This window comes from Symsagittifera roscoffensis, chromosome 8 (assembly GCF_963678635.1).
Source record: "Symsagittifera roscoffensis chromosome 8, txSymRosc1.1, whole genome shotgun sequence".
Taxonomy (NCBI): domain Eukaryota; kingdom Metazoa; phylum Xenacoelomorpha; order Acoela; family Convolutidae; genus Symsagittifera; species Symsagittifera roscoffensis.
This window is the reverse complement of record NC_087069.1, coordinates 28,391,257-28,415,218: the sequence shown is the minus strand read 5'-3', so window position 1 is coordinate 28,415,218 and position 23,962 is coordinate 28,391,257. Positions and strand designations below refer to the sequence as shown.

The window sequence follows — 23,962 nt, the reverse complement described above, 5'->3', positions numbered from 1 at the left end:
TGTCAGAATTGTAAAAAGACAATGTGTTATCAAGAAAAACTATTTGTTTTCTGCTTGTGAGATAAGATGCAATAAATTGAAGAAACTCATTGTTGAAGCCTATTTTGGCAAGCTTGTATAAAATGATGTTATCGCTAATAGAGTCGAAAGCTTTTGCAATATCTAAAAACAGCATGGAATGTAATTCTCCTTTTTCTAATTTTTTGAATACATCGCAGTACAAAATAGGGTTTGCCACATTTGAATGATGTTTTCTAAATCCATGTTAGTTTTTATTCAACTTTGTTTCAATTAACCCTTTTATCTTGTTATCTAAAACTCGTTCAAAAATTAGGACAAAAAACATGAGCAGACAATTTTCCTGGACAAAGTTTGAATTTTTTGCATATCAAAAAACTTGGTCTGGCCGAGACTCGAAACCTAGACCTTAAAGTAAAGGCAACCTCGTTACCTCTAGGCCAAATCTCAAGAAATCTCGAAGTTGCTAAGGTTCACCTGTAAAACTGTACTGTTTAATCTCTTACAGCTTTATAAAAAAAATTGTTTATGGTAAAGTCTAGTTCACCGTTAAAAATCACTTGATCTCGCAGCTGTAAGACGTATACCAGATATTTAAAAAATCTTAACTAAAAAGAACAATGAAGTATACTTGTAGAACACAAATTAATATTGTTTTATTTTCAAGCTTTGAAAAATTTATAGCGCAGACATCATTTTTTTCCGGCTGACTGATATCTAACCCATCACATTGAAGCGCTTTGAAATCGAGAAATTTTACACTATGAACGAAAATACTTACCCAAAAAAAAAAAAGAAAATCGTCAGTGTTTTTTATATCCCGCTGGGAAGCCCATCAACTTAAAAACAATACATATAAAGTATTCAGCAGAGCTAACAAACAGTTGAAAACTAAACCTTCGAATTGGGATAAAAAAATATCAAATTACGACTGAAGAATCTTTTCAAGTTAGCACTTTCGCCATAATATTCGCCAAACAAAAACACAAGGTCAGCAGGCAATTAAATCTCCGCTGATAAGTTTAAAATTTCAAATCGAAATTCGTTAGTTCGCACCATTTTCATTTTTGCAAAGCGCAATTTGTTCTCATTTTTTCTCAGTGAATTTGAACTGAACTTGAAAACAAAAGAAAAGTCAACCTGAATTTTAAAAATTTCCTGAAAAAAAAATCGACCTATATAAATGTTTTCAATTCGTTGATCGATTCGTGATTTAAAACACAGAAGCGAAGCTGAGCTTCGAGTCACTCGTGATGAAAAAAAAACCTCTAAAACTGCAAGAAAAAAAACGTCACACAAAACTAGATCTATCAAAACTATTAAAGCTAGTTTTGAAAAAAAACACGGACAATTGACAGTTGGAATAATGAAACTCGAGGAGACAAAGCAAAACTTACTTGTTTTAGAAAATGTCTTCTAATTTCAAAAGAAAAAGATGGCTTTCAAGCTCTTTGAAATTCACAATCAATTTATGTCTAGTGCTTTTTTTGATAAAAATTGCCCATTTTGCTGGAAATTACTGCATAAATTGGTGAAAAAAATTTTCCTCTGGGAAATCTGATAAATAAATTCTATTTTCAAAATAAGAAGTCAATCTAGTTTTTTGAGATCTAGTCATTTTGCTTTTGGATAGAGGAGTTTACTTTCGTTTTAAGACAAAAAACGAAACGAACATCAAAAGAAATCAAAAGTCAAACCGCGAAAAATCAAACTTGAGCGTCAGTAAATTATCACACTTTTTCAAGACAAAAAAATATCACTAAGACCCATATAAGAGTATTCTCTAAAATCATCAAACTTAAAGATACCAGAACAAAAAAACTACACTTGGAAAAAACTCACCGAGCAGTAGAAAAAAACCAAAGAAAAGGTATAACCTAAGAGGAAAGTTTTTCAGTCCCCTTCCCCTCGAAGCCCACACACTTGCACGCGAAAACTTTTCGAGTCATCAAACGACGTATTATGAGGTCACTAAGCTGATAAATTTTAGTCCGAAACCCATTAAACCCAACGAAAAAAAAAGAAATGGAAAGCGAAAGGTTGAAAAAGAAATCGAAATCGTGAAATTACAGCTAACATTAAAAAATTTCAAATAGGACGGATATTTGAAATGCAAACAAGCCCCAATTATGTAGCAGTAATTCAAACAGTTTCCTCGAGATGAGTCTTGTAAACAAAGTTATTTACGAATAAAAAACTTGTTTTTTAGTCGTGTATCCCAAGTCGATTAACAAAACATAAGATCGTTACGTTCGTTACTCTTAAAAAAACGTCATTACTCAAAAACAACAAATATTTCGCCAGTCATATTTGGACACAAGATTCACAACTCCTGAGAGTGCCCTGATATCGCCCCATAACAGGGTTCAGAAAGTTAACTTCTGTCAAGTTTTGATATATCATTTCCTAGCAATTTTTTTGAACAAAAAAAAAACAGCGAAAACGTCAAATCTCGGTCGGAAACTAAAAGGATTTAACCAGTCATATTTGGAGGCACAATTTACATCTCTCGAGATTACCCTTTCAGCACCCAACTACAGGTTTGAGAGCTTCAATTTTTTTGGAATGTTGTATATTCAATTTTTTAAATACTTTTGCAAAAATCATAATTATCTTTGTATCTCGTAAACTAAAACGATTTGGGTGCCCAATTTGCAACTTCTAAGGTAGCCCTGACAGCATCACCTTTTGGATTGCTTTTTTTAAACTGAGCGAAAAAAAACACTGAATTCAAGCTAGAAAGCCTAATAAATGACTTAAGCATTATTGCAATATAAGACTTAGCTTAAATTCTTTTGTTAAACACGCACAAATAATACGTTGAAAAAACTTAAACATGGCTGAAGCACGCAATTATATATATAATAAACAATAAGCGAAACCTTAGTTTATTCAGATTGGCCATTGGTTTTCAAACATCAGAAACATTTTTTAACTTGCCTTAATTGCGATGGGAGTTAAGTTTCCGAGCATCAAATATTTTATCTCCAACCTAATCATGTCGCCAAAATATGTTAAAATAAAAGAAATTGAATTCTTGTAGGTTAGTTTCAAAATGATTATTTAATTTACAAACGAAAAATGTGAATTAAACTATAAATGCTTCAAAGCTAGCACATCTAAAAATTCAGGCAAAAGCCAAATTATAAAATTGCTTTAATTTCAAAGCTTCTGAATTAAGACACACCTAGTAATGGATATGTTAGTATTTAAGACATCATTTCTGAACGTTTTTTTTGTAACATTCAAAATGTATGGTGAGCATGATTTGTCCCTGTAGCAAGACTATTCGTACAAAAATTGTTTGAAATTTTACAGTTTACAACAGCAAAAGCATCGCTGAAGATTAGACTAACAATTTGCTTACAAAGCAGATTTGCTTCAGAACAATTAAATCAATCTAGACGAAATAAACAAAAACGATGAGCTGAACAAAGAAGAAGTAACCAAACTGATTACAAGCCTTCATGCATCAAAAGTGACTTGTGAAATATTTCAACAACCTGACGTCAGATATATTTCTAAAAATATGAGTGAAAACGGCAAAAAAAGAGTGGAAAAATTATTCTTCCACGAGAATAAGCACTAGTATAAAAACATTAGGCGTATAGCAGATCATTTATTTGGTTCGTTCAGCTCAATTTCAAATTCAGTTGAAAGTTCGAACATACTTCCATTCTCAGTTCTTCGAATAACTTGCCCCGTTATCTTGATTGAGCCTGTTTCAAAAGGCGCCCTCGACATGCTTACTGTCTGCCGGTTTCGCTTTCTTGTTTGGCTTGTATGTCTTCTCCGCCTCGTAAATTTCGTCCTGCACCTATTGAAACAACACACAGTTAAGTCAAACTTTTTGAGCCTACATTTTTTCAGACAAGTGAAAGGAAAATGTGACTAAATATTTATTGACACTATTAATTACTACAAGCGATACTGAAGTAACAGTTTACAGAGTTCCGAGCCCATCAAAGTGTTCATAACTGGTAAATCTTTTCTGTCAGTTAGCATCAAACTAATTTATTAGTTTCTATTAAACTTACTGGTTCAAACCAATTTATTAGTTACTAATTCACCTGTTTTAACCAGTTTATTACATAGAGGCGAAGCAGAGCTTCGGATCTCTGTCGATACAACGCAAGCGCAGCGTTGCAAGATAGCGCAAAGAAAATGAGACGAAAACAACAAAATCGAAAAAAAAAACACATTTTTGGGGGGGGCATGACAATAATTCAAGAACAACAGTCTAAAAACACAACTACCAGTAATAATTAAGCTTTAAGAATTTACCACGTGGCAACTAAGCTGACAACAAATGGGTAGACACCCATTCAGGGGCGGATTTAGGGGGGGGCGGACGCCGCCCCCCCCCCCCCCCCCCCTCTCAGGGATACGACACCCTGCCGACCCATAAGGTCCCCCCTATGGTACGTTTTAAGAAATCCACTTTTGGCCGACCGACCCTAAAATTTTTCTAAAGGCGCCTTTGGCGCCAATATATACTAACTTTGAGGGGGAGCGCGCGCCAAAAAAATCGCTATTTTTTTGTCAAAATTTTTCAAAAAGTGCCCAAAACCGGCTTTTTTTGACTGTCTTTTTAAAAATTCCTGCGGCCCAGAAAATTTTGCCAAAATAGGGGCAAAACAGTGCTCTTTGGGAGAGCTCAAAAAATCAATTTGGTTGACCTAAAAAAAAGTCGTCAAAATTTTCGATTTCTTTTTGAAAATCCGCAGCCCACCCCCCCTCGAGAAAATCCAAGATCCGCCCCTGCACCCATTGATCCGAAAAAATAACAAGAAACTGCTGTCATAAAAAAATTTTGAGCAATTAAGTTTCAAAACAGTAACTGCATGAATTGTTTCAAAAGGCAATCTTTTCTTGCCTTTAAAGCAACACAAAAAAAGGTGAGAAAGCCGATAAAAAATAAGCCGAAACCAATTAGGTCTGACAATTCAACCGAAATTCTGACAATTCAATTTTTCCCGGATACACAAAAAAAAACAATCCTTCCGGGATTCGAACACCAGACCCTAGGGTACAACAAAAGCAACCGCGTTACCTCTAGGCTACAAAGGAAAAAGCCTCATAATTGCTAAGGTTCACTAATAAAGCAGCTTCACCATTTCATAAAAACTAGAAAGACTGAATTGGTTCCCATATAGTTTAAGTTTTTTAAACAAGCTAGCCGATCAATGAAACTTTGAAACATTTCATTTTTTATAGACTGAATAAGTTCGCTAATACTTAAGTTTTTCTCAGCAAGATATTCAAGCTTTGAATCTTTGAAACATTTTTTTGAATCTTTAAAATTGATTCGCAAAAAGTTGAGTTTTTTAAGCAAGCTTTTCGAGTTTCGAAACTTTGAAATATTTCATGTTAATGCATGGACTGAATCGATTCGCAAAAACTTTTTTTCGCGAACCGCGAAGTCTTTTTAGCAATCGGTTCGCGAATTTTTTTAGCAAGCTACTTAAGCTATGAATTTGAAATATTACAAGTTATTCCATAGACGGAATCGACTCGCAAAAGTTATTTTAAGCATAATATTCCAGCTACGATACTTAGAAATATTTCAAGTTATGTCATAACGCGAATCTGTTTGCTAATCGTTTTAGTTTTTCTAAGCATATAAGTTGCTGTTTTAATTGGTTGGTTTCAGACTGAAATGATTCCGTAAAGCAAAACTTGTACAAAAAGTGGGCAGGTACTGTCTAGCTTTGAAATTGAATCGAGTTCATCTTTCTTAAGCGTTGAGCTCAATGATCGCTTTTAAACAATTCGCCTTATGGCAGCTTAAACCTGGCATTAATTTCTCTGTCATTCATTTAATATAGGAGGATAGGAGAGGATGTGAAAGAAAAGTTGTTTAAAGGGAAAAACGCCTAGTACCCGATTACAAGATTGTTAGATTGTTTTCGCAAGTGTAATTACTATTAAACTCACTGCTTCAAGCGCATTGATTAGTTAGAATTTGAACTTTGTGGTCACCTTGCAGAGTAAGAAGAGACAGGCAGCCCCACAGAGGAGGATGGAGGCTGCCCACCCACACCCGTGTCCCCAACCGAAGTACCACTTGCGCTCCTGAGAGATGTAGTAGTCCTCGTTGGTCCTGTCCAGTCTAATGTCTATGTCCTCGAACTCCTACAGCAAACCAATCATTGAGATAACGCGAGGTTACATTTTGGAAAAACAAATTTTCATTTTCAAATTCGATGTACAGTGCGATTTAAATTATCCGGACAAAACGAACAAAACTTAAATTTTCCAACGCGTTTTCTCAAACTGGGTTAAGATTAGACAAAATAAGAAGAGAACAAAAATAGCTTAGAATTTCACCAGAATTAATATGGTGCCATTTTTTCTCCGAAATTTTCAACAAACATTTTACCCCAAAAATTGGTCATTTTGGCTTTTTTCAATTAATCACGAATTACGCTGAAACTACTTAGTTAATTGATAAGAAAATTATATCACAGGAAGCCTCTTACGTAATTCAACAAAGTTTAAGAAGGGTTAAATCTCCAAAAAACAATATAAGAGAAATAATTTTCACTTGATAATCAATAAATGTGATTTTTACTAAAAAACCCAGAATCTGTTTAAAAATAAATTTTAAACAATTTGCGCAAACTTTTGGAGGTTCAACCCTTCTTAAACTTTGTTGAACTGCGTAAGAAGCTTCCTGTGATACAATTTTCTTCTCAATTAACAAAGCAGTTTCAGCGTAATTCTTGATTAATTGAAAAAAGCCAAAATTACCCATTTTTGGGGTAAAATTTTTGTCGAGAATTTCGGAGAAAAAATGGCACCATATTAATTTGGTAAAACTCTAAGCAATTTTTGTTCTCTTCACTTTTTGTCTAATCTTAACCCAATTTGAGAAAAACGCGTTTGAAAATTCAAGTTTTGTTCGTTTTGTCCGGATAATTTAAATCAGCCTTGTAGTTCTTAGGTTTCCTTAAATTCGAGAAAACTTTACGCAGAAAACATGATATTTAACTTTTTGGCGTGGAAAAACATATGCGTGGCTGGTTCAGACAGAAATTTTTTTTTAGTAAAGTAAAGGACCTACATACGAGCTGTTAGGCTCTTCACGTAAAACCACTGTTGTGCCCCTGGTTAAGAGTACCATACATTATATCGGTTATTTGCACGGCTACGTAATATTGCCTCACCCTCAATCACGGATCAAGGTGGGCACGGATCACACACACAACAATCATGCGAACCAATCAAAACAAAACCAACATTTGAAATATTTATCACTAAATATCTGTTTTGGTGGACTGAAGATACTTACATTCACTTAGTAAAAGCATTATTAAATAAGTTTCAAGCACCAAAACTTTAATTGCGCTTTCTGCGTATTGGGTAGCAATTAAGAAAAAAATTGCTTATTATAAAAATTGCTTAAACTCGAATGGTACAACTCTTTTGGCAAGCTTCAGACCCAATTTTGGAGAATGAGCTTTCGATTCGATTGCAGGAATAGAAATCTTTAAATATCTTCTACAAAACTCAAAAAAGCTTATTTTTCTAATAAATCAACGAAAACGAAGTAGCCTGCCTCGAAAAGCTCAACTCCTACCAAACAGCTAGTTTTCAACGTGAAAGACACTGATTTTGATTGTTCAATGTTAATCATCTTTAAACTCTTAAACTATTGTCATGCAATCAAATCGAAAATCAATCCAGTTGACTTAACATAGTTTTCGGTTAAATCTTCCAAAAACAAGAAACACCTCGAAACATCAGTTCTCTTAGGAAAAAAATAGGTTCAAACCTGCCAGACAAACTGAACCATTTGAATTCTGTCAGATTTTTAAGCAATTTTTATAGTAAACCATTATCTCAAAAACACGTAGAAAACGCCGCAGTCAAAGATTTAGTGCTCAAAAACTGCTGTAAGAATGCTTTTGCTTTGCTTTCGGCTAAGTTAAAACCAAATTCAAGACATTATTTTTTCGGTCAATTTAAAAATTGCCATTTCACGCCAATCAGTTTTTCACATTTCAGCACATATAAACCTTATCAAAAAAGCAAACAGTTGGAAAAATGGCAATAAACACAAGGAACCAGAAAAAAACCGACTTGTTTTGGAAACTTCAATTTCCAAATTTCAAAGAAAAAAACATAAGCCCTGAAAGCTCATCGAAATTTAAGAAGTTTATGATTGAACCTTTTTTTTGAAAATTAAAGCAGTTTGAGTAAACTGGCTGAATGGGCAAATTTTAATTCTGCTGGAAAACCTACAACTTCGAATCTAGAAGTAGTTCACAATTTTTGTTAGTGACCTTTATAATTTTGCTGTTCGATAGTGAAGTTGGCCTTCCTTTTAACAAAGATAATGAAACGAATTTCAAATTTGAAAGTGACTTTTCGAAATCAAACTTGAACGTGGGTGACTTTTTCCTAAGAAAAAAACCTTAAAAAATCATCACGACCAAAATAAGTGTCTTCGGTCCCCAATTAGGTTTTTTAACATGGATCGACACATGGCAAAGGAATTGTATCAACACAAGAATTGATTTGAATTATCCGCATAAAACTAATAAAACTGGAAAAGCTTCAACCGCTGATTTATTCAATTTTAGATCTTATACCAGCACAAAAAGCTTTTACTACGGCCAGGAAAAATTAATTTCCACAGTTTCATTTAGCGCGTACCCGGGGAAAAACTGTAGTCAAAACAGAGGCGAAGCTTTGCTTCGCAAACAATAGCGAGAAGACGACAAAAAGCAGCTCTATTAGTGCAATAAGAAAAGTAGAAGTAAGCCTCGAATTAGCAAAAAAACGACTACCTCTGAGATTCGAACCTGCGACCTGCAGGCTATGTGTGCTTGAGAAAAGAAGTCGTCCAGAACTTGATTTCGAATATAAATTCAAGCAAAAAGTTCGAGAAATTCTCGGCCTGTAATTGGCTCAAAAACATGAATAATTTCGTTAATCAGACGACTTTAAGCAGTATCCATTTTAAGCGTGTGACCAAGTTCACACTTTTGGTAAAAACCGTTTTGACAGACGAAATTCTGTCAATCAAGGTCGGCCAAGGCCGTTTTATAAACTAAATTGAAAATTTTCACTTGAACGAAAAGAGTTTTGGTGGAAGGGGCAGGGTTCGAACCCAGTTATGAAGGGTCGGTTGGTATTTTGGGTCGGTAGCGTAAGCCGCACAGCCATTGTTTCTCTATTTGACTGCCTTTACACTCTATTTTGTTCTGCTGTTACGTTCTTAATTTACTGCCTTTCTTCTCTATGGGGAACATCCTCCCTCAAGGTCGGCAAGCCACTTCGAGCGCTTATTCAAGAAACAGACGTACTCCTTCAGTCAACGCTTCCAAAGAGCATTTGCGTAAGCCTGTGCTCTCACTAAGCGCTTCCGGTGGTCAAAGCTATCATCGAGTTTTAGCGACGGAAAGCTAACAAAGCTTACTCAAGAGAAAATGGTAAGGCGTTAACGCTTCCAATTCAGTTGAATCGGGACCAACAAGCGTTATTGGACTGGCATTTAAAGTTAGCTCCACGAAATAAAACGTGGTAGAAAAAGCCTCATCCGTTAACTTGCGAGTACCGATGGTTGCGTAGAAAACACATTTGCAACTGCGCGCCAGGAGGATTGTATTTCCATTTAATCTCTTTATGCTCTAACAATGAGGGAGCCTGTCTGTTCCAATTTTCTAGGCAAAGCAGAAGTACTTTCTCAGCTCTAACGAAAATGGTACCATAACCTGACCACACAACGCTTGCCATACTACGGCGGGCGATTACGATAAATCTTTCAATCCCCATGACGCAAGAGCCGGTGTCCATAGACGGAACAATTTCGATGTGTACAGCACGGGTGAAGAGAATAGCCCATCTTTTCTCACTACTGCGGCGAATAGTCACGAAAAATGGGCTGAAATGATCCAACCCTGTTACTGAATGACCGATGGCTGTAAACAAGCCGTTCGACAGGGAGGTCTGACATCATAGAATGTAACGTGCTTGCATTGCTTTTTTGCAAACAAAACAGCATCTTTCAATTGCCCGGAGGGTCGCTTGCAGACCCAAGACCACAAACCCCATATGAACTATGGACTGCGAACAATCCAACTGTTGATGGTTGTGGGCAAAAAGCAGCTGCCTCAAAACAAATTCGCCAACTGGTGACAATAATATAAGATGATGGTGTGCTTAGTTTGAGAACTTATTTCGGCTAAGCGTTGAATCCGTTCCGTGGAACGAATAATGCCACGGGGTCCGATAAACGGCAAGTAACCTGCAATGCGACAAGACGTTTCTACGGGTATGCCAGATTGATGTTGCTTGAACTCAACCGGTAACGATTCGGATTGAGCCAAAAGTAACAATTTATCTTTCGCAATTGCTAATTCGAACGGATCGGTTATTTGAGCGTTAAGCCCGCCGATTGTGCTTGTGTTTCGGCAATCAGCTCCGCAAAAAAAGCAAACGTATCGCTGCAGTTTCATAAAACTACTATACTTCTCCCAAACAAATATGGGCTCTGGCCGCTTCTAAATACTCGTGGAAGCATGTATTGAATTATCTATGGTGTCGTCCTCATTTTTCTTTGAGAGGATATTAGTATCAAGATCCAGATTCGGTTTGAAAGGCCACTCGTTGCCTAATAGGAAGCTTAAACCCTGACCCAACTGCTTTTTTTCAGGAATTCCGCCGATAATTCGCTTGCTCCAGTGTCCGCAGGATTATCTCCAATATTAGCATGGAACCACATTGGTGAGTTCCTATACTTCACAACCGCGGTTTGCAACAAAAGTCGTTAACTTATCGACGAAGTAAAGCCATTGTAACACCGTGCTGCTATCGGTCCACAAAATGGTGCGGATTACTTTGATTGAAAAAGCCCGTAGTATACCTTGATTCAGCCGAGATACCAGCAAGGCTGCCTGCAATTCCAGCTGCGGAATGGACAAAGCCTTCATTGGTGCTACCCTTGCTTTATCAAAAACGAACGCAAACTCCGTTTTTGAGTCTCAATAGTCCGGGCACGAAGGAAACAACCGCGCAAAACTTATCTTGCGAGCTACCCCTAAACATACGGAGCTCATATTGGTCAAATGGGTTCAAGAAGTAGCAAGGAATGACTACTTCTCCTTAGACAAACAGGATTAAAGCCACTCAATGAATTGCTTCCGGAGCGCTTTTGGTAAGAGATCATCCCCTTGTGGCCCAGTTATGTCGAAGATCAATGAAACAAAACTGAGAACAATTCGTTGCGTAAGGGTTAACTCCACGACTCACAACAAGAAAGTCACTTGAACGAAAAGAGTTTTGATGGAAGGGGCAGGGTTTGAACCCAGTTATGAAGGGTCGGTTGGTATTTTGGGTCGGTAGCGTAAGCCGCACAGCCATTGTTTCTCTATTTGACTGCCTTTACACTCTATTTTGTTCTGCTGTTACGTTCTTACTTTACTGACTTTTTTTCTCGATGGGGAACATCCTCCCTCAGGGTCGGCAAGCCACTTCGAGCGCTTATTCAAGAAACAGACGTACTCCTTCAGTCAACGCTTCCAAATAGCATTTGCGTAAGCCTGTGCTCTCACTAAGCGCTTCCGGTTGTCAAAGCTATCATCGAGTTTTAGCGACGGAAATCTAACAGACAGCTTACTCAAAAGAAAATGGTAAGGCGTTAACGCTTCCAATTTTCGCTTGCCCCAGTGTCCGCAGGATTATCTCCAATATTAGCATGTAACCACATTGGTGAGTTGCTATATTTCACAAACGCGGTTTGCAACAAACGTCGGTAACTTATCGACGAAGTAAAGCCATTGTAACACCGTGCTGCTATCGGTCCACAAAATGGTGCGGATTACTTTGATTGAAAAAGCCCGTAGTATATCTTGATTCAGCCGAGATGCCAGCAAGGCTGCCTGCAATTCCAGCTGCGGAATGGACAAAGCCTTCATTGGTGCTACCCTTGCTTTATCAAAAACGAACGCAAACTCCGTTTTTGAGTCTCAATAGTCCGGGCACGAAGGAAAAAACCGCGCAAAACTTATCTTGCGAGCTACCCCCAAACATACGGAGCTCACATTGATCAAATGGGTTCAAGAAGTAGCAAGGAATGACTACTTCTCCTTAGACAAACAGGATTAAAGCCACTCAATGAATTGCTTCCGGAGCGCTTCTGGTAAGAGATCATCCCATTGTGGCCCAGTTATGTCGAAGATCAATGAAACAAAACTGAGAACAATTCGTTGCGTAAGGGTTAACTCCACGACTCACAACAAGAAAGTCACTTGAACGAAAAGAGTTTTGATGGAAGGGGCAGGGTTTGAACCCAGTTATGAAGGGTCGGTTGGTATTTTGGGTCGGTAGCGTAAGCCGCACAGCCATTGTTTCTCTATTTGACTGCCTTTACACTCTATTTTGTTCTGCTGTTACGTTCTTACTTTACTGACTTTTTTTCTCGATGGGGAACATCCTCCCTCAGGGTCGGCAAGCCACTTCGAGCGCTTATTCAAGAAACAGACGTACTCCTTCAGTCAACGCTTCCAAATAGCATTTGCGTAAGCCTGTGCTCTCACTAAGCGCTTCCGGTTGTCAAAGCTATCATCGAGTTTTAGCGACGGAAATCTAACAGACAGCTTACTCAAAAGAAAATGGTAAGGCGTTAACGCTTCCAATTTTCGCTTGCCCCAGTGTCCGCAGGATTATCTCCAATATTAGCATGTAACCACATTGGTGAGTTGCTATATTTCACAAACGCGGTTTGCAACAAACGTCGGTAACTTATCGACGAAGTAAAGCCATTGTAACACCGTGCTGCTATCGGTCCACAAAATGGTGCGGATTACTTTGATTGAAAAAGCCCGTAGTATATCTTGATTCAGCCGAGATGCCAGCAAGGCTGCCTGCAATTCCAGCTGCGGAATGGACAAAGCCTTCATTGGTGCTACCCTTGCTTTATCAAAAACGAACGCAAACTCCGTTTTTGAGTCTCAATAGTCCGGGCACGAAGGAAAAAACCGCGCAAAACTTATCTTGCGAGCTACCCCCAAACATACGGAGCTCACATTGATCAAATGGGTTCAAGAAGTAGCAAGGAATGACTACTTCTCCTTAGACAAACAGGATTAAAGCCACTCAATGAATTGCTTCCGGAGCGCTTCTGGTAAGAGATCATCCCATTGTGGCCCAGTTATGTCGAAGATCAATGAAACAAAACTGAGAACAATTCGTTGCGTAAGGGTTAACTCCACGACTCACAACAAGAAAGTCACTTGAACGAAAAGAGTTTTGGTGGAAGGGGCAGGGTTTGAACCCAGTTATGAAGGGTCGGTTGGTATTTTGGGTCGGTAGCGTGAGCCGCACAGCCATTGTTTCTCTATTTGACTGCCTTTACACTCTATTTTGTTCTGCTGTTACGTTCTTACTTTACTGACTTTTTTCTCGATGGGGAACATCCTCCTTCAGGGTCGGCAAGCCACTTCGAGCGCTTATTCAAGAAACAGACGTACTCCTTCAGTCAACGCTTCCAAATAGCATTTGCGTAAGCCTGTGCTCTCACTAAGCGCTTCCGGTTGTCAAAGCTATCATCGAGTTTTAGCGACGGATATCTAACAGACAGCTTACTCAAAAAAAATGGTAAGGCGTTAACGCTTCCAATTTTCGCTTGCCCCAGTGTCCGCAGGATTATCTTCAATATTAGCATGTAACCACATTGGTGAGTTGCTATATTTCACAAACGCGGTTTGCAACAAAAGTCGGTAACTTATCGACGGAGTGAAGCCATTGTAACACCGTGCTGCTATCGGTCCACAAAATGGTGCGGATTACTTTGATTGAAAAAGCCCGTAGTATATCTTCATTCAGCCGAGATGCCAGCAAGGCTGCCTGCAATTCCAGCTGCGGAATGGACAAAGCCTTCATTGGTGCTACCCTTGCTTTATCAAAAACGAACGCAAACTCCGTTTTTGAGTCTCAATAGTCCGGGCACGAAGGAAACAACCGCGCAAAACACATCTTGCGAGCTATCCCTAAACATACGGAGCTCACATTTATCAAATGGGTTCACGAAGTAGCAAGGAATGACTACTTCTCCTTAGACAAACAGACTTGAAAGCCACTCAATGAATTGCTTCCGGAGCGCTTCTGGTAAGAGATCATCCCATTGTGGCCTAGTTATGTCGAAGATCAATGAAACAAAACTGAGAACAATTCGTTGCGTAAGGGTTAACTCCACGACTCACAACAAGAAAGTCACTTCCAAGGTGCCACTTTAACCCTAACACATGAGAATTCAAGTGGTCACTATTACTCGCAATGCCCTTTGATTTTGCAGTTACATCAACTGAAGTGTTCAAATATTCATAAATTGCAGGAACATTTCTAACAAACTTGGTGAGACAGAACCGCCCCAATTTAAGGAGATTACCCAGATCTTGCTTTTTCTCATTGAGTCATCGCATTTTTCGAATGAATCCAAGAAATCATCCATATGGTCACACGCACTAACCACTCAGCCACGGAAGCTTACAATAAAGTAAAAACTAGCCTTAAATAAAGCAGAGAACAGATGCTATGTATTTCCAATGCTACAGTGAAATAAGTGAACACTTCCAAATAAGTGAACACTTTTAATGAACACTTTTATTTGCGCGTTAGGTTAGAAAGAAAAAGGTCCGTAATAATACAGTAAGCTGATAGCTAGTAAAAATATGACTAATTTACTCATATTAGAGAATTCGTGTTGTCCCTCTAATCACACCACGCACCAAAAAACAATATTGAAAAAAAAAAAGAGAAAAACTTTTCTTTGTTTTTCTTAATTCTTGATAATATGGTCGTAATTTTCTGTTCTATTTGTACAGCAGCCGTCTACTCTTGTTAACTAGTTGTGTTCTACCGCCGATCATAAACATACTTGAGAAAAAAGCAATTTCACCGAAAAAAAACAATAACTTCATCTGCAGTCCCTATTTGCGGCTGCGACTGTAACACATTATTATAAATGACAACAGCTGGTGGTTTACAGAACATTTATTGGCGTTACAGAACATTTATTGCTTTTGAACATTTATTGGCGTGGGATAGTCGGAACTAACTTACCCTTGAAAACATAGCCAGGAACACCACCAAGCCCACAATAATCAAAATCAGGGCGGCCAGTGCCAGACATCCGGCTATATTAGCCGCCGCCTGGCTGTTCAGACAGAGACTGATCAGAATCACAATTATGGCCAGAACAGTCACCAATATGGTTATTATGACCAGAGCTATGACCGACTTGAGCCAGGGCTGTCTTGGGTCTATGTCCTCACATGTCTCGACCACTGTGCGTTGAAAGTTGCGGGCTCCGTTATCAGAGGTGACAAACTCGGCTGAAACAGATTTCAAATACAATTTTACGGTCAACAAACATCCTTCAAGATTTTAAATTTTTCTTGCTTCTTGAATTTAGTTTAAAAAATAGTTTGTAATATATCGAGAACTGTAAAAATGAAGTAATGAAATTGACATGATTGCCTACAGTTTCGCTAAAAAGAACAGTAGACAATCATATCAAATTTGAGGAATCATTTTACCAGTTCTCGATATATTACCCAGTTCTTTCTTGACTAGCGTTACTCTGAAAATGTTATACCAGCAAAAAAGGGTATTTAAATCCAATATTCTAAGGACCATTCTCATTTCTTCTTGTTTGCATTTGAAACATGAAATCTTAACATACGTTTATCATGATCAGACATTGGGTCAAATATAAATATTCTGTAAAACTGCTAAGTCATTTTCCCCTTTGACCCCTTTCACAAATGTTTATACCTTTGCACATCAGCTCAAGATAAACGAAAACCAAACAATAAGAGGAGAGATATCTTAATTTAAAGCAAGTCTAACAACTTTTCGAACTGACCAAAGAGTCATGGAAACACATTCGAGACAAAAATATTAGATTTATTTAACTTATCGCAAATCATTTATAAACCTCGAAAAGTTCATAAGCAGTAGCGAATTCCAGAAAAAAAAAGATCAAAAATTCCAGATAAGAAATAGACAAAAAATTCTGATTTGCGAATTCCAGAAAAAAAAATAGATAAAAAACAATGACTACGCGACTCTTTACTGCTATACTTTTTCTAGCTCAACACACTTCTACCCAAATAATAGTTCAAGGGCCAGACAAATGCTCATACGACATCAAACTGCAGGATAGCTTCACTATACGAAACGAGAGGTTCCACTCCATTCACATGTGTAGTAATGGTTACATAACATTTGGTAGTGACGCGCCTGAAGTTCTGATGGAGCCTGACCAATTTGACAAACTGAATGCATCGACGATTCTGTCTCCCGCATTGATTAGACAGGCAAGTGTTTTCCATTACTCTCCTTTTCCAATATTTTATCATTTTCAACCCTGATATCACGTATCAAAAACAATTTTCTTAAAGGGGACTTTTTTGCAACCAGCCCTACACTTTCAATAAGTGAAGATACCGGCTTTGAAATTACAAGAAATCTAACTTGACTTAGAGCTTTTCTGAACTGTTTTTCGAAAACTCAAGTCTCGACAAAGTTGCTCACAGGCCAACTTCATTCTGAACAAAACAATCCATCAAACTTTAGCCTGAAACCCTTTCACCAGTCCACTCTGTTAACGTCACTTACGAAGAACTAACATTCGAAACTGTTCAAAACCTGAGCAAAACTTGGATCGGCGACCCCAAATACGTCAAGGATGACTACTTCAGACCCCGGTGGGGTTTCTCAGTTTTCTGGAAGGGACCTCAAAATGAGTTTGGAATCTACATTCTTCAAGATAGGAAGCTAAGGACTATCCAGGGACCTCTTGAGAAGACATTGATTATCTATGATTACCGCAGGTTGGATCTTACTGTGGATACAGCGACTGGACAAGAAATGAGATCTGGTATCAACAGTCCCAATAACAGTAAGTAATCATAAAGAGAAGTGTTGAAAAAACTTTTAGAACCAATATCAGACTGCATTCCTCTTTTCTCGGAGATCCAATTTCATACATACCGGTCTCACTTGTGTGTGTGTATGTTTATGTGTATGAATATATATCATGTACGCAAACTTGTCCAAAGCTCATTACTTCTTCATTTTTGTGCCAGATGTATCGAGATGTTTGGTTCGTCTAGGCATCGGAATTGATCAAGTACCTTTGTTTACCTCCCGCTCTTCTACGCACTAAATTTCCAGTCATGATCAAATGTCTTTAAATCTGTTTTCTGATTCAATAACTTAAGAAATTCAGCAGTTGCATCCTGGTTTTCGGAAATAGAGTGTTCTTTTACGTCCAGTCATGGCCAGTACTTGGGTGGGCTTTTTCCCTTTCCTCCATAATATTCTGTTCAGTCTCCGGAAACACAGCATTACAAACGCTGAGATTCTGTGTTCTATCAACCTGGCGATTTTCCAGGTTTCAGAAAAGTACATATAGAAGGGGATATTTATGTTATTCTTCGACAAAATACTGAGAAAAACTAAACGCAAAAATGCCAAACTTTCTCTGTCTGATAACCCAATTTTCTCCCCTAAACAAACAAAACAAGCCATTCCGAATAGCAAACTCTCACCAGCACTCGGTTCAGATGGTCTTTGTAAGGTCCACCTCAAATACCTTGGACCTTTTGCACCTGATTACTTGACTTATTTGTTTAACCTTTTCCTGTTTGATAAAATTATCCCCTATATGTGGAAAAAATTCAGAAGACATGCATCTGCCCAAACCTGAAACGGACCTTTAAACTTCAACATCCTACAAGCCTATTTCACTACTGTGCCCCGCTGTAAAAAAATTTTAGAACCATTTCAGTCCGCAACCGCACTCTCCATTCTTTTGAACTTCTTAATTACCGATGGCTTTAACCAAAACCGCCCTCCCCTACGTACTGTTCTCGCCACACTTGACCTTTCAATTTATTTGATATGGTGTGTCATAGAGCACTAGTAGAACTCATTCATGACACACCGTTGGCAAGAGGTCTAATTCGCTGGCTTAGCAAGTACTTATAGGGCCGACAAGCCACCACTATTTTTAATAGCCGAGTATCCCCGCACAGAAATGTTCACTGGTGTTCCCCAGGGCTCTGTTTTATCGCCAACTCTATAATTTTTCCTTGCATGTCGCCCCTTCGCCCCCCGAGATAGTTATCCTCACCTCAAACGTTATGATTTCCACCCCTTTGTCCAAAAGCCCGACGTAGCATCGTGCTCACTAAACAGTTATCCGCACCGCCTTTTCTTCTATTTCACCTGTCGTTAATTTAAGGGGTTACTTTTGACCCGACCCTATGCTTCGCAGCTCACTGCAAGAAATCTGCTGAAAAGGCTCGTCCCATGATAGGAGCCCTGAAGACTTTGTGACTAGAATCCTCTCAAAGTCAGACTAAATAATCCCTACTTTGAACTTAGAAATTCTTTATTCGTCCTATTTTAGATAAGGCCTCGTCAACCTAGGCACACACCACCAGCCTAACTTCTACTAATCACCTGCATGTCACCCAAAATAAAACCCTCTGAGATTAAGCCCTCAGTGAAGTCGAGATCCTGAATGTTTCAAACCACCACTCTTTCAACTTCTGTTTTTCATCTCATATTGTTCGCATCAGCCAAATCAGTTTTATCACTTTACCCCTACCCCACGTCAAGTTCGACAATCTAGTTCAAGTGTTTTTTAAAGACGACAGAGAATCCCCATAAAACGACCAAAACCCGTCACTAAATCTTAACGACTCAGACGTTTCCACCTTCGTTTTTAACCAAGAGAAGTCCCTTCTAAAACAAAAACATACTAGCCTCGTAACCAGGTTCCTATCAGAAACCCCTCCCTCAGAAGTCATTTATATTCCACTTCCGAGCATTGAACCCTCTGAACAGCCTCGCCGGAACCACCCAATGTAAGCTGGTTCCAGTCGGCTTTTAAACACTTACCTCGCCCGCTTAGACAACCAAGTTTCCCCCCTGGTCCTAATTGTCTCTTGTAACCCCACAGTAGTTGCCATACTTTTAACTGCCCCAGAACTCCCCCTTTTACTCCCGCAGACCTGTGGTTACAGCCGTTCAAAATAACGAAATTCCTTATACTGGAGACGGATGAGCAGAACCAGCTCAACATGGGCTAAATAAAGAACGAAAGGGATAGCTATGGCTGCAAGACTTTCTGTCGCACTTCAAAATAGAGATTTTGCATTGCATTAGAATCTTTTGAGCTGCGTAAACGGTTCTTTTGCTTGTCCCATACCTATTTTTAACTCTTTTTGTCTTTCATGTCCGAAATCACAGTAGTTCTAAGATGTTTTAATTGCTCCACTTGTTTTAAGCAATTGCCATTGAACTTGATTTTTGCGTTGTTTGGAGTCATCTTGCTAATTTTCATAATTTCCGTTTTGTTATATCTTTAGTTAGCATGCTCTTATTCTTGCTATTTTGGTCTATCTCGTCAGCAATAAGCACCGTACCGTCTATTTATCGATCATTCTTGATGTTTTTCTAGTCAATTGTAACACCAGGGAGGGACGTTATTAATTTGAAGAAAGAGCAACTAAATTCTTTACTGAACTTAGACAAAATTCCTTAATTCCAAAAATTATCAATCAAAATTCTAATTCAGATAAACAACGCCTCGTGATTTGTTTGTTAACAGCTGATCAAACTTGTTTTGTTGTTGATGCAAGGATAGTCAATGCAAGGAACGTAACGGAAAATGACGGATCTTCAATCCCTGCATGTTTTTAATTGTTTGGTTTTCAAAACGCCGAAGACGCTTTGAACACCATATACAATCAACTTAACAATTTAAAACATGCAGGGACTGAACATCTGTGATTTTCCGTCACGTTCCTTGCATTAACTATCCTTACATCAGCAAAAACTAAATTTGATCAACTCCTCAAACAACTCACGAGGCCTTGATTATCTGAATTAAAATTTGGATCGATAAATTTTGGAATTAAGCTATTGGAGTTTTGAAAACACACTTGGGCTTGATCGCTGGTTACTGCCGCATGGGATCAGTTAGGTGTCTACTGACTGTTTAGCCTCAAATCAGTTCTTCTGATGTTAGAGGCTTCAAGGGATGTGACGCTGTTAATAGAAGCAGTAACCTTAAAGTGAACAGGTACAGGTTCAAAATTTTTCATGCTGTTATTCGTAATTCGATCCATTTCTAGCCATCAAGTGGACCCCAGTTGGGTCCAGTTCCGACCTGGGAGGGTACCTGAGCAGCTGGGGCAGATACGAGGAGGGACTGTATGGCATGTGGATGTACCAACTCAACCCAAGGTACACAACTACAATTGAGTAACTGTGTCACAAGAATGGCAAAAGTGAGCTTTAGAAATAGAGCTCGCCACTCGCCAGGAGAGAAACAGATATCGCCTTAGAAATTTAGTCAGGAGAGAAGATAAGATTTGAAAATAAAATCTCGCCGAAAACGGGTTCGATCCACGGATCTCCAAATCATGAGTGCTTCTACTCCGCCACTGCATCATCTGGTAGCTAACGCGTCCAATAGCAAGTTCCAGGCAACAATGACAACAATTTAAACTAAGAGGATGAAGCACAAGCAATTAAAGACAGATATTCGGAAAATGAACACAAAAAGTAGTCACAAATTTGTGCGACTTCGTTTTGAAATGTGATTTCATATTATAACACCAGCGTTTGCTGGTGTAAAAAAATGTCAATACTTAAATCATCTAGCCAGTATAATTGAAGTGAATTATATTCTATGTGTAGAGTGTATGGGCCAGTGCTTGAGGGTTACTTCGAGTCAGATTGCAACAAAAGGAACTGCACTTTGACTGCAGAGCAGAAACAGTGGATCAAGTATAACAAGAGAAAGTATCCCAATCTGGGTGAGTGATTGCAGTCGATTGATTGATTAAACAAGTAACAATCACCAGAACTGGTTAATGAGAACTGTTGAACCAACTTTGGTCGAGGCAGAGTTAACCTTAACACACTGAATCCAAAAGAGCTCTTTCTAGCACGAAGTTTAACTAATTTGGTCACCAACCTGAACAATTCGGTTGGTTTGTTTCAATTATTGATTCATTAATTTGTCATTTTTCGGGAAAAGAGCCCATAAATAAGTTCAGCATTCGAGGGAAATTCTGAATGTTTGTCCAAATACCTAATTCAATTTCTTAAAAACGATTTATTCTGTTTCAGAAACAGTCGACTTCGGGTTTAACAATGGAAACTTGACATACACCAATGCTAAAATATCCCAAGAGATATATCTGCACCAGCTCAGATGTTGTGACCTCAAAGAAACCGAAATGCAGTACTACTAACTAGGAAAGATCTTCGTTGATACACTATAAAGACTATCTAAAACTGTTTCCAAACTATTTTCGGCTCTTTTCTACTACCCACCCCCACATTTGAGTTTCACTTTTGAAACACTAAATAAGCGTTGAAATAACCATCGCGAACACATTTGATCTTCTTACATTGCATTGTAACATCACGCTTTCAGCCATTATAACACGAACTATAAAATCTGAATACTTGAAATGTGGGGAAAGTGGAAAGTAGCCCTCTTTTTGATACTCATAAGATCCTTTTGCATACTTTGCAGATGATACTCATTTTGAACACCTGGTTACTAACACGATAACCCAATATAACCCGATTACAGACCTTTAGAATTTGCAAAATCTTAAATTTTTCATTAAATTCTTGTGAGTTGTGAGAAAGATTGTTCTCAAGATATTTTTTGACTTCTTCGCAAAAGTCAGCGACATCCTGCATTTCTATTAAAAATCCCAAAGTTAACATATTCCAAGTCGAATATTTTACTTTCGGCACTTTTACAATAGAGCTGCTATGAGCCAATTTTAAAATTACTACCCAATCTGCAAAGTAGCAGACAATCACATCAATATGGATAAACAATCCACGAGATCAACCACAAATCAGATCAAACTGAAATCAATGCGAGAAATAAACCCGAGAAAAAAAGTAACCACAAAAAATAAACGGTAAATAAGAACCAGGAAAACTTAATCTAAAGAAGCTCACATTTGTTGCTGTAATAACCTTAACCCACTCTTTCTTTTCATCGATACAATCTGTTCCGGTCAGTGGTTTAAGCGACTCTTTCTTTTAAATGTTCGAGTGTTACTAAAGACTAGAGTAGTGAGTCACCTCTGATCTCCTTCCTGCAACTCTCCCACAGTCCCTGAGAGTAGACGTCATTCTCACTGTGGGCCCACATGTCTGACATGAGGGACACGATGAGGAGGGCCACTGCCACACAGAGACAGATGAAGCCAATGAGTCTGAAGGGTCTGCAGATCCACGCATTCTGCAGCACAACAGGTACAAATGTGGGTCTTCCCATTATAGCTCCGCCCCCAGCAAACATTAGTCTCCCCGAAATAGTAAAATCACAGAGTGCACGAATTTTCATTCATTGTTACTAGGCGTGGGGCATAATGGGAAAACCACCACTTATGTTTATGATAGACAGGTCGTGCATTTGAAAGTAAATCAACCAATTCAAACACCCTTATGCATCCGATCAAATACAGGAAAAAAACTCGGCTTTTTCTTCAAACCACCCCATCCCTCCTGCGAATTGGCCGATTGCTATGAAATAGGCCTGTTAAATAATTCGGCTACCCAACTATAAAACCTATGAAACCTGTACCCAACTCTTTTACTCGTACCTTTGTCACCACTTCATCATCTTCGTCATAGTGTTCTGAGTAATCATCTGCAGGGTACGGCCGTGACATTTTTGGCAGCTGAAATTGACCTTAGTCTTCTTGAGTCGTTGTAATTTGAACAAAAGGTGATTGAAATATTAAAATGTTCTCGATATTCTGGACGCTCGGTTTGTGATTAGACAGTCTGTTTATACATGTGACCTGAAATGACTGCTATGAAAATAGTAATTTCTGGGAAAAAGTAGAAATTCAGGCCAGCGACGCCTCGAAACTTCTATTACGCCATTTAAATTAAAATCTGCATTTTTCACTCGTCGAGAAAAGAAAAAATAACATAATTTTAGCTTTATCTGAGATCTAAATTTGTGAAATTTGATTCAGATTTGCATGCGATTGCTTTTTGAGGAAAGTGGCATCCGCTTCCAAGAACAATCACCGATCTTTCGAACTCTCAAGCCATCAAAGTTTTGTATCACTTCGTAACAGCTTAAATTCTATAACACACTTTTTTGTTGCTATTTGTTTATTAGGTAACGGTGTTATCTGACGCTGAGAAAAATTTCAGATCGATTTTTCTCGAAATTGGGAGAATTTTGTTAAGCCAATATAGGTTAGAGAAAAAGTCTTTGCAAACAAACAGTATTACTTAGCCCATTTGACTATTATGAAGCTTTGACTACTTTTCCTTGCGACTACGATAGCGCGGATCTAATTAACGATCCCCCTCTATGGTATCTGCTAAAGAATCTCAACCCCTCTACAAACAGAAAACTAACACTTTCTTTTGAGAATTCTAATTTGGATGCACTGCGATAGGTCGAAAATTGAATAAGTTATTTACTCAAGTTCTCCTTTTTCTTGAAAAGGGTAGATAGTTAAAAAGCTCCGAAAGCGCTTCAGTTTCATATATCACACAATTTGGTTTGAGTCTTTTTGGTAACAACAGATTTAGCATGAGAAAATCACCCGCATAAAATTTCCTTTCCTATGTTTGGTTGACGAAGAATTGCTTTTTAATCGAAGGTAACGCGGTGCTGATCTTTTAATCGAAACAACCCAGGGCAAATAACTAGCAATTTAGTAATAAATCACATTTCCATCCTTTTTCATCAGGGGGGTAGTGTTCTCGAGGCTCCCAGATTTCGTTTAAACTAGTTTTATCATAAGGCTATTGATACGAAACCATTTTGAATCCTAACCCACGTTTTGTACACTAAAATCTGTCACAAGCAGTTATCAGTCAAACGGAGTTATTGTAATGGTGACTATGATTCAAT

General features: G+C 38.3%; 2 protein-coding genes across 2 annotated transcripts; one reads left to right on the top strand and one right to left on the bottom strand.

The window, feature by feature from the left end:
- Positions 1 to 3,032: 3,032 nt before the first annotated feature.
- LOC134853723 (transmembrane protein 47-like) lies at positions 3,033 to 22,888 on the bottom strand. Its single transcript, XM_063869724.1, has 5 exons — positions 22,686 to 22,888; positions 22,162 to 22,321; positions 15,088 to 15,359; positions 6,001 to 6,153; positions 3,033 to 3,835 (listed from the first exon to the last, which is right to left on the bottom strand). Exons 1-5 carry the CDS (start codon positions 22,752 to 22,754, stop codon positions 3,743 to 3,745), a joined length of 747 nt encoding a protein of 248 aa, XP_063725794.1. The 5' UTR covers positions 22,755 to 22,888; the 3' UTR covers positions 3,033 to 3,742.
- On the top strand, positions 15,770 to 21,441 carry LOC134853722 (uncharacterized). Its single transcript, XM_063869723.1, has 5 exons — positions 15,770 to 16,346; positions 16,606 to 16,930; positions 20,178 to 20,289; positions 20,746 to 20,864; positions 21,181 to 21,441. The coding sequence occupies exons 1-5, from the start codon at positions 16,083 to 16,085 to the stop codon at positions 21,303 to 21,305; spliced, it is 945 nt and encodes a 314-aa protein (XP_063725793.1). The 5' UTR covers positions 15,770 to 16,082; the 3' UTR covers positions 21,306 to 21,441.
- Positions 22,889 to 23,962: the final 1,074 nt, after the last annotated feature.